The following is a 10,770-nucleotide window of genomic DNA, read 5'->3' as shown; positions in this document are numbered from 1 at the left end:
GTTCCTAATCGGGAAACACACTTCAAAATCACAAGGCAGTGACTCACTATCAAGTTGTAAATACTGACACCATAAACATTGACTATATACCATACCTCGCTGTGTTAGCACTCATATTTCTGTGCCGTTATGACCACACCGAGAGTACACCTAATATATTGACGGGTACAACATACCCCTGCGTGCAAATTTATCCACGTATATGTAGAGATTTTGTGGGGAAATTTGGGAGGAGTGTGTGTAATTTTCACTTTTATGGTCACTCTCAGGTGGGTTTCTCTGATAACAAAGTCAATGAATGAAACAGTTAAGTGTGTGTGTGTGTGGGGGGGGGGGGGGTAGTGTGTGTGTGTGTGGGGGGGGGGGGGGTACAGACGTTAATGAGATGATATATTGACAAATGAAGTTTTATTTTATTTACTTTTTATTTTACACCTGCAATATAAGGGGATCGGCATGTTAAAATATTATTTTTCACAGTGTAATTAATGTTTGCTCTAATTCCTTTTCATTATTATGGCGTTAAACTTTGTATTTTTGCATTTCATGAATGGCATATTTGCATCCGTGCAGTGGGCTTTATAACATGACCGTAGCATAAATGTACTCACATTCAAAGAGTACGCTTTATCGCTTATACATGGGATCCAAGGCCGCCGTAAGACCTCCCTACGTTTTAAACATCATAGAATCATAAAATATGTACTAGTAATCTCAATTTACATTTAATACCGTTGGGATGGAAAACACGTGAGAGCTAGGATAAGCGGGTCTTATTTGGCGGCCAATGTGATTTTTCCTATAATGGTTTTTTTTTTCAATTCAATGATACGCTAGATCACAAAAATAAATGTTTTGGAATTAATACCTTACTTGGAATATGATTTTATATACCCGGAATAACCATACACATTCATGTAATTTTGTTATCAATGAATCCACCACCAACTGGGAAAATCTAAATGATGTACATAAAATACATAAAATTCCATGCGTAATAAAAGAAGCTGATCTACTTAAAACGACTGTAAAACTTTAATATGTTAAATGAACTGCAGTAATATTACGTGTATATGTACACTCATGTAAGACATAATTGTGCTGAAAATGCATTGACATTCAATTAAACTTGGAGAAGTAAGCCAACGTAGAGTATTAAACTTGTTCCTGGAATTGGCCAAATAAAAGACAACCTCCATTACGTCTTCATTAGATAGTGATGAAATACCCTCTCGTTAAAGTAAATTGGCAAATTGGAAGAAAAAATTCTTGGAAGATAACTTAAACGAAACATAAATGCGAGACTCGCCTACAACAAAGGCAGTTTCCAGAACGGTTCCCCTACATCGGATGACTCCGTCAATTTGATTAACGCTAACCAGTCGAAAGTTCCACGATATTTGTTGCATTCCTTTGTTGTGGTTACAAAATCAAAGCCTTAGACAGAAGTCAACAAAATTGATCAGATCGCTGTTACAGATACAACTGCATTTAGTGTGCCATTAAATCGTGTTTGCGTCAACGAGACAAGATCAACCTAAGTATGGGTGCTCATATCCTTTCAACGTGTTGCCCTTTGCAAGTTTTATACAGAAAAATAAAAATTATTAATGAAATTTTATATGAAGTAGAGAGAGAGAGAGAGAGAGAGAGAGAGAGAGAGAGAGAGAGAGAGAGAGAGAGAGAGAGAGAGAGAGAGATTGATTAGAACGTGAACAAAGATAAATGACACACGTGTTTACTCTATATTTTGATTTGTGTACACAGATGAAATGATAGGTAATCTTAACATTGAATAATCACGATAAATATTTGTTACATAATGAATATACATGTATATCAGTATAGGGCCTTGAATCATTAAGAATTCTTATTTTTTACTAAATATGCTTTAATTTTTACGCATACATGTATTTCACATACGCATTTATTCGATCTTTGAACGTAAACAAACAAAATACTAGTATTCTAAACAGTCTTTTTCCCCCTAAAAAATATAAGTAAGCAATAAATGGTATTAATGGATACATTGTTGGCTTCATTTTGCGGCTGTCTGATTGCACGTGATAAATCCTAACACCAGAGAATAAAAAAGACAAATAGTGTTAAAAACAATCACGTGAATGGCGTCTGGCCACGATTTGATAATTACCGCCATTATGGCGCATCGATAGTCGTTAAAAGGGAACAACGGTTCTTTTTACGGCATCTTTGCAGCAATTTGCGAAGGAGAAAAAGAAATAAAGTTTTTCACAGGGAGAAAATGAAGTGAAATTTTAGTGTAAATACTTGCGTTAAACTTTCCGCAGCCATAGTTTAAGATATAACATTTTGAGGTGTCCTATACTAATATGAAATAATAGACAAAAGGCGAAGCATGTGCGCAATTCGAGTGACATAAAATGTACAAAATTCGGTAAATGAATGCAATTTAGTTCTCAGTTGTGAATTATTTGTAGTAAAGGTATCTTGGGTGCTGTTGGTGTTGTTTGTTTGTGACGCAAAATGTTGGCAAAGGAAAAAACTTGGTTGGTATAGTTGTTAAAGAACTAATATGAATTATCATGACACGTGTTCATTAAGGTGGAATAACACACATGGAAAATTTCACTCCATCAACAGTAAATCATTTAAATATGAAAGATATAATTATAAATAAACTGTATATCCGTCAAATAAGCAAAAAATTTGCAGATTTGGGATAAAAAAAAGAATATCAAAAAAAAAAATCAATTCAGTAAGTAACAACAAAAGCACTGCGGGATTCGAATTCGGGATGTTCTGACTACAAGCCCGACATTTTATTCACTCGGCTATGGAGTAAATTTTATATTGCAATCGATAAAATCCTTTTAATTAAACGAAATGTCGATTCGATCAGAGATCAGCCATTTTGTGTTGATGTGTTATTCCACCTAAATGCAAGATACCAATCGTTAAGTTTAAAGAAACAAGTTCACCCGGCCAGAAATGGTCACGGAAAAACTTCATTGATTACATACGCTTAATCATATAATATATATTATATTATAACATATCTACTACTTTACACTTTGCAAAGTTGTGGAAACTTTAATGCCAAATAACGCTTGGCACACCGTTTTGCAAAAATTCCTATGTTTCTGATTTAGATGTGGCCAAATGATGGTGACTATCCCCTTCTCTTGTAGATCCTCCAAGATTTGTTAATTCGATGTGTGGGTCTGTGTTCGTAGTTCTTACACAAGATGAACAAGCGTTAAAAGCATTCTTTGCTGACTGATGACGTCGATGACAAATCGAACCCCGCGCCGTTCCTGGGATATGTGTGCGGTGTACAAACACTAACTCTCCACCTGGGAAGAACCCCCTACACAGTGGTACAGCGATTTTATTACCTTGATCGACATCCGATGTTTAATGGTATGATTTACCTTATGACAATGTAAATGTCTTGCATTACATAAAATAGTAAACAAACAAAATATAAATTTCCCTTAAGAAGTACTTTTAAATCAAGTATTTTCACATCTTCGGACGTTCGTATCGGACGTCAAGCCAAAATTTTTTATCGGTTCTATCGTCATTTAATGGCATGATAACACACAAATGGGGTTAACTTGTCAAAATAGGTGAAATATTGTTAATCTATCTATCATTGCCATTTGTAAAGTTGGGCCCCTGTTGTCAACTACATAGAGGCTGATCAAATATTTTCAAGTTTTGTTTATCAAACATACGTCTTGTGGTAGGTTAGAATAGCATGTACATATCAATCTAATCAACTTTGATAATTTGATTTTTATTTAATTTCAGTAAAATACCGACTCTTTGACGAGCTCACTTTTGATCCCAATCTCACTTTTACAAAATAAAAAAAAAATATAAAATATATCGGAAAACTGAGACTTACTTAGATCATAATTAAGTCCATCTAAGTTTTATGGCCCCGAGGTCAGATACAATAGCCTAGATCAAAACCTTGTTAAAGGTAGATGATGCATTGTTTTATCAAAATCGATAGGGTACGACGGCAAAATCATCCACTGCATTTATACGGTACAGTATTTTGAAGTTGCATGACTTAAATCCATCGTTGCAAAATTACTGATCTGGGAACATTAAAGACTTCGGCCTTTTTTATCAAAAGACTTCTTTATTGCACAAAGTTATAAATAAACCATAAATCTCGTGATTCTTAAATATCCCGGACCTTCATATCTAATTATTGACACCCAGGACACGTGTAGCAAAATTGCAGTTACCTTGTCCGTACAAAAAGGATATAATGGTGACAAATTAACGCCAGTTTCCTGAAAGGTTACAAATCATGGGATATAATTTATCAGCTTTTTTTCTTATTCAGTTCATTGGATTACAATAAATATCTATATATTCGCCTTTCATTATTAGTTTAGACTCGAGGCCTGTTTCATCCAGAGACACTATTGGCTCCTACCTAGTTGGCACGACATATTCTATACATTATGAATTATGGTCTCTGCAAAGCGTGTCTCGTAGCAATCAATTAGATCATGTTTTATTTCATTGCAGGGCGTCGTTTTCTATCGAAAGAATCGGGTGCAGAAAAAGCATCGTATCACCAAGAGTGTGGCATGGATGTTCCTTTAATATAATCTCTAACAGAGATCTAAGCCGCAACACACAGGGTGTGCATTAAAATGTACGTAACCCCCATTTGAATATGCTTCCAATATACCTACGCAAATTTAAAAAAAGCCAGTTTAATGACCCCTCTGGATTCAGTGCGAAGAGATGCCACCACGAAGAGGTTTAAAATTTTCACCGTCAGCTGTCTTCTTTCTAAATGTCCGTAAATAGACTCAGTTCATTTAAATTGCGGTAATTTTACGACAATTTAATTTGGATCCGGGTAATTAACTAACAACTTGTTCGAATTTGATTCCGCATTTTATATGTACGGGTTCCACCCCAGGAACACCTCTAACCTACGTGATCAGTGCAACGAAGCTCATAGATGATCAGTGTAACGCTGGATGAGTGAGCTAGTAAAACCTTTGTACAGCATTCAACTGTCCACTTAAGCTTTTTATATACATGTATATTTTCAGTATATACCCAGCTAGCCCTTTTTCTCTTTTTCAGATATTTTTTTATTTGTAAAAATTGTTGAAATTTTCCAAGACATTAATAACATTCCAAGAGGAAGTTGGTTCTCGAAAGATAGTGGTTATTTAGATGTACAGTATTACAATATTTTTTGTTAAGATTTTAATTGGGTTTTAATTCTTTCACAAATTTACTGCGCTATTTTTAACGGCATACTATCCCATGTTTAGAGAAAAAATTAAAATTTGCAAATCATTTTAACCGGAACAAAATCTTTAAATAATTTCTAGAATAGAAATCAATATCCGCATTTGGACCGGGAAGCCTTAGAGAGGGAGCAACGCGCAGCATTTAAATGACACTGACATTGATAGCAGATATATAAGCGCTTGTCAACACACGAGTCGACAGTTCAGTTCATGATACAAGCGATCTGAGGACATACCTAACTCATCCAATTGAAGTTGAACGTTGAACATATTCTGAACAGATTCGAAACTGTGATAGTGAGAATTTTCTTTTTCTTTAGTCTGTGTCTGCGCAATGTTATGTGATAAATGAGAGAAAAAACCAGCCTATTGTTATATTTCCGTGTAACTGTTTGTTATCAGGGAAATAAAAAGAAATGACAAAAAAGGTGTGCACCTAAAAAACAAATTCGAATATTACTTCCAGTTGACAGTACATTGTGTGCAAACATTTTGCAATGTAAAACTTGGGACCTGATATAATACTAAACGGACAGGTATAACTCATATTTTGGAAATCGACAAAAGCCATGCAGGACCGGATAGTATCATGTTTTGGGACGGGATGTGACGAGAGATTCACTTGTTACCAGTCCCCGGAGGACGCAAAGAAGGCAAAACATCGGAACAAACAGATCAGCAAACTGCTAAAACAGCACCACAAGGAAGAGCTGAAGCGCCTTAAGATTCTTCTGCTAGGTAAGAACAGTGGTTAAACTTACTAGAGCCATCGATACTAGCCCTCATGGTTGTATAGAGGGAGAGGTACACCAGGTGTCTGAAATGAGAATGACCTGGGTGGTCGACCGGTTCTACATGTGTCTGGTTGCTGGTAGAATCGTTATTTTAGCAGTTGATAATCATTTAATATGAAAATGTTTAGGTTCATAAGGTTACATAGATCGTGTCCAAATATGATCTGTAATCATAGGCCTATACGGTTTAGTATAATTTTAAGGTATCCTCCCCATTTGGTGCAATCGTAATGTCGGAAATACAAGGTACAGTCTTTCGAGTGGCCACTTGATATATGTTTGTTGTTTATTGATAAGCGAGATCTGTATTTTTTATTACAAAATTGTCATGAACTACTTGACCAATATTTTACATCCTCGTCAAAGTACGTTGAGGACATTATCGTTGTTCGTGATATGTTCTAAATTTCTCTCAATGCACGTGTATTTAGTACACAAATTCGTTGCGCAATCCTGAAACAAAGTACCAAAGGTTTCTACGTAGATATTCATTCTACGGTTTTGTAACAGCAAGACAATTGAACTTTTGAATTCGATACGGTGATAACATTTTACAGAAAAACTTTTAAGTGTTTGTACGAGATTACTCCTATCTGTCGTTTGTTGACAAGCTAACATTTCTAACTATACAAGGGATATCGCAAGACAAACGCTTATCATTGGTTGAATGGATGAAAGACTTGGAGCCTGTACATGTACCCGTTACTCTTTCTGTAACTAGTAAGCCTTTTACACGACAATTTATCACAATGACGTCATCAATTTTTTCCGGTACCACACAGTAAAGAACTTAGACACTAGTTTAAATGGAGGAACTGATTAGTGGAAAGTCTTGTTAAAGGATTGAATCAAAGAAGCGCCGTCGGTTTATTATTGAAAATCAGATAAACACCTTGACACAACTCAACATGTAATTACGAATGTCACAACAAAATTTATCAGGTGTATTAAAGCAACGATGACGTCAAGTGGAATTAGGTGTCATTCATTACACCTCTCATTTCACTGGTGTCCAGAGCATGAGTTTCTTTTTCTTTTTTTATAGAAAAAAGGCACTTTTAATTAATTATTCTTATTTCATGTTAATTTTCTTCATCAAGCCATTTTTCAAAGTCTTCGCTGTCGCAGGTGTAGCACTGGTCTACTTTTCGTTTCTCGAGGTGTTTTATCGCACAATTTCAGAATATTTAATGTGGTTTCATTTATTTCTGTACTTTTGTGTACCATGTGACTTTTATAACCCAAAAAACGGATGAATAAATAATTCCTGTTTTGATCTATTTTAGGAACCGGGGAGTCTGGTAAAAGCACCATTACAAAGCAAATGCGAATCATTCACATCAATGGCTTCAACATGAGGTATAAAATTCGTTACATCACCTTGTTTTTCCACTGCAATAAAGTCATCCTTGCATTAAGAAGTTACAATTGTTTACATTCCTGATCTACATAAGATGGCAAGTCGAGAATTCGGCCCCACTCTTGCAGAAACATAAAACCCCCTACAATTAACTATCCATCAAACCCATTTCCTGGATTATTTTAGGAAAGAGTTCCCTGACTTTCAATAGGATAACCAGTGTTTCTGTCTTAGAGTACACAGAATTCATGTATTTTATCCTTTTAGTCAGTAGGTCAAACAATTGCACTTGTTCAAGATCAAAATCAATTGCATGTTTTTCCTTTTGCCTTACAGAGAACGAACAGAAAAAATATGTGATATCAGAAAAAACATCAAAGAATCAATTGTGGTAAGCATTCCTCAACATTAAAAACTAAAATTACATAAATTTCATTGATGAGGTCTTTGTGAATGAACTGTTTTTATTTTAACACCTGATCAGTCACAGGAGTTCAATCATATCTAGTTGATCACTTACAACTTTTAAACATGTTTCATCTATGGAATGTTGTTTTTCTCTCCCTTTTGATTTCAAGCAATTTACGATCAATAATGGTGATTCATACATTTATCTCTCACCTTAACATTATCATTTTTCATTTTTATTTTTACCAAAAATAGGTGTTGCTGTTGGCTATGCATCAACTTCAAATACCACTGGAATGCGAGGAAAGCGTTAAAAGTAGAGACTTTATCCTGAAAGAAGCCGGGAACCCAGATATACACAGAACAAGCGTAAGGATTATTTGAATGATGACGTCAATCTATATTTATCAGAAGAGAGTACTTGTAATAATAGTAAACGCTGCACACTTCACTAGATTTGCACATTTTTATTCTGCACCGGGTTAAGGAAATAATAACTCCATAACAAGAACCTTATTTATAATCCTGCTTATACCTTTATCGATGACAACGCCCAGCTTTTGTAGATTGTTTTGCAGCATAAAATCTAATAATTGCATGTATTCTCAAACAAAACTTTATGGATTTGATAGATGATAACTTTTTTTTATTTTGATAGGAATTTCTAGATCATGCTGAAAAACTGTGGAATGACCCTGGAGTGCAGGCCTGTTACAGCCGCTCACATGAGTATCAGCTGATCGACTGTGCTAAATAGTGAGTACATTTCATGGGTCTGAATAAAAACATCGTAGGTGGAGACTGACAGATCTCCTGCAAACATGCTGCCAACATTTCGACAGTTCATTTCAATGCCAAGCTATTTTCACCCTGTGACATATAGAATATAAAAAAAAAGTCATGTGACTGAGTACATTTTGGATGCTATTTTTAAATTTCAGTTTCCTGGATAAACTCCACGAAATTAAGAGTCCGGCTTATATCCCCTCTGACCAGGACATATTACGGTGTCGCTGTATGACAACCGCCATTCAACACATCGAATTCGAAGTGCCAGATGGAGGGAACCATATCAAATTCGACGTTTATGACGTCGGAGGACAGCAGGGAGAACGCAAGAAGTGGATCCAAGTGTTTGACAGTGTGACCGCCATTCTTTTCGTTGTGGACTGTAGTAGTTTCGACCAAACTCTTCGTGAGGATCCTGAGAAAAACAGGCTCCTTGAAGCTCTGGAAAACTTTGACCAAGTCTGGAATAACCGATTCCTGAAATATGTGTCTGTTCTTCTCTTCATCAACAAAATAGACATTCTCGCTGAAAAGATTGCCAGAGGAAGAGACATTTCAGAACTTACAAAGAAATACCCAGATATCTTTCCTGACTTTGACAAATTCAACCCATCAGGTAAGTTCCCTTCATTTTTTGGAATATAGCTCACAAACATATGTCCCTCGGTTTTCATTTGGAGAAAATTAGTAGAATCAAAATTTTAGATTTAATGAGTTGATTGAAGTACATTTATTTTATTCCTTTTTTTTTCTTTTAGCTTCTGAAAAGCTTCAGTTTCTAGAAGCTTTTCCATACCAGGATACAGAGCCGAGAAAGAAATCGCGGACTGCCTCGCGCTCTGACGTCCACCCAGATACTGTCAAAACGGCTGTCTACATCAAGCATCTTTTCATGGTAGGTAAATTGACTTGAATCAATATAAAACGCTTTACGTGAGTACAAGTAAATTAGACCAGTCATTAAGGATAATCATTTGTTTCCTGTTGTAATGCTTCGTTTGTTCATCTTGTATTTTCCGTACAAATATGCTCTTTGCAACATTTAATAGTCTTGTAAATGAATACCTATTTTTATCCATTTCCAGAAAATCGTGAAAGGAGAACTTAACCTGAAAAAGCGAATTACAAAACAAGAAAGAAACTGGCATGATGAACATAGTTGTGAATATTTCTACACATGCGCAATCGACACCAACAACGTTCAGCGCGTCATGAATGGGTGTCGAACACTTATAATACAGAACCATCTCAGACGATTTGGTATCATTTGATGCCGTTCCATGTAAAACACAAAGCACATGTATTACTGTAATACATAGTACACTTTCTTCTAATCTTGTGATATTTTCTCTAGTCAGACAGTGTTTTGCGTGTGAATATTTGTTCTTCCATGTTTGAATACTCAGAGTGTGTGTGACTAAAGCGGACTGATATTACACAGCAATGAATATTAGACAAAGTAATGACGTATTCATGACGTAATATTCCATACCCGTGTGTGTAACGTGAAGCCATCTCCTTCCTAGAGAAAAAACAGTTGTCCCGTCTCTTACTTTTTGTGTGAGGTGTCAATATCTTTACGAGTGCTTACAATTGTTACATATTACTTTTTGTGCACTTATGACCTATATTTGTGTATAGGTTATTTTTTCAAGAGATTTTACGCTCATGTTACTTTTAATAAATGAATTTTAAAAAAACTCTGCTCTTAATTTTCTTTTATTTTTGAATTTATGGTTCTTTAAACTTGGTCATTTGCCAACAGTGTTTAAATCATAAATGTAGTTCGTTGAATTTCAATGCATAACGTTTTTTAATACTGATGAGAAGGTATTGTACTCTATCGGGAAAATCGAACTGCAGGGAGACAGGTTCTGGAACTAGACAGTGGCAAATAGTTAATATTGCTTAAAGTTTCGTCAACTTTGGACTCATCGCCTTCTTTGATATTCGAATGCATGCATGTTGTAATTAAAATTTAAACGAACCTGAAAAAAGTATTGGCAGCAAGTCATGAAAAACGGATTAAATGGTAAGGCACTCAGTGGCGCCATTAGGAAGTAATCGCGAATTTAATTTTTGAAACAAATCATAAATTATGCAAATTAATTAATTTAACAGGCTTTTCTTAACGTATGAA

General features: G+C 35.3%; 1 protein-coding gene across 2 annotated transcripts; it reads left to right on the top strand.

Annotated features, from left to right (window-relative positions):
• Positions 1–5,368: 5,368 nt before the first annotated feature.
• Positions 5,369–10,121, top strand: LOC105337339 (guanine nucleotide-binding protein G(s) subunit alpha). Of its 2 annotated transcripts, none has more exons than XM_011442022.4 (8): positions 5,369–6,017; positions 7,360–7,432; positions 7,770–7,824; positions 8,097–8,210; positions 8,500–8,597; positions 8,783–9,246; positions 9,389–9,525; positions 9,716–10,121. In XM_011442022.4, the coding sequence occupies exons 1-8, from the start codon at positions 5,849–5,851 to the stop codon at positions 9,899–9,901; spliced, it is 1,296 nt and encodes a 431-aa protein (XP_011440324.3). In that variant the 5' UTR covers positions 5,369–5,848; the 3' UTR covers positions 9,902–10,121. The 2 variants fall into 2 exon arrangements, with proteins under 2 accessions (XP_011440324.3, XP_065941108.1); XM_066085036.1 differs by lacking the exon at positions 5,369–6,017 and adding an exon at positions 6,546–6,793.
• Positions 10,122–10,770: the final 649 nt, after the last annotated feature.

This window comes from Magallana gigas, chromosome 5 (genome assembly GCF_963853765.1).
Source record: "Magallana gigas chromosome 5, xbMagGiga1.1, whole genome shotgun sequence".
Taxonomy (NCBI): domain Eukaryota; kingdom Metazoa; phylum Mollusca; class Bivalvia; order Ostreida; family Ostreidae; genus Magallana; species Magallana gigas.
Note: the sequence above shows the minus strand (reverse complement) of the source record. Positions and strands in the feature narration are given on the sequence as shown.

Excerpts from the sequence above, each read along its gene's own strand:
- LOC105337339 (XM_011442022.4), top strand. The coding sequence starts at position 5,849 with ATGCAGGACCGGATAGTATCATGTTTTGGGACGGGATGTGACGAGAGA. Across the intron at positions 8,598-8,782 it reads CTGATCGACTGTGCTAAATA|TTTCCTGGATAAACTCCACG; the intron begins GTGAGTACATTT and ends TTTAAATTTCAG. Across the intron at positions 9,526-9,715 it reads ACATCAAGCATCTTTTCATG|AAAATCGTGAAAGGAGAACT; the intron begins GTAGGTAAATTG and ends ATCCATTTCCAG.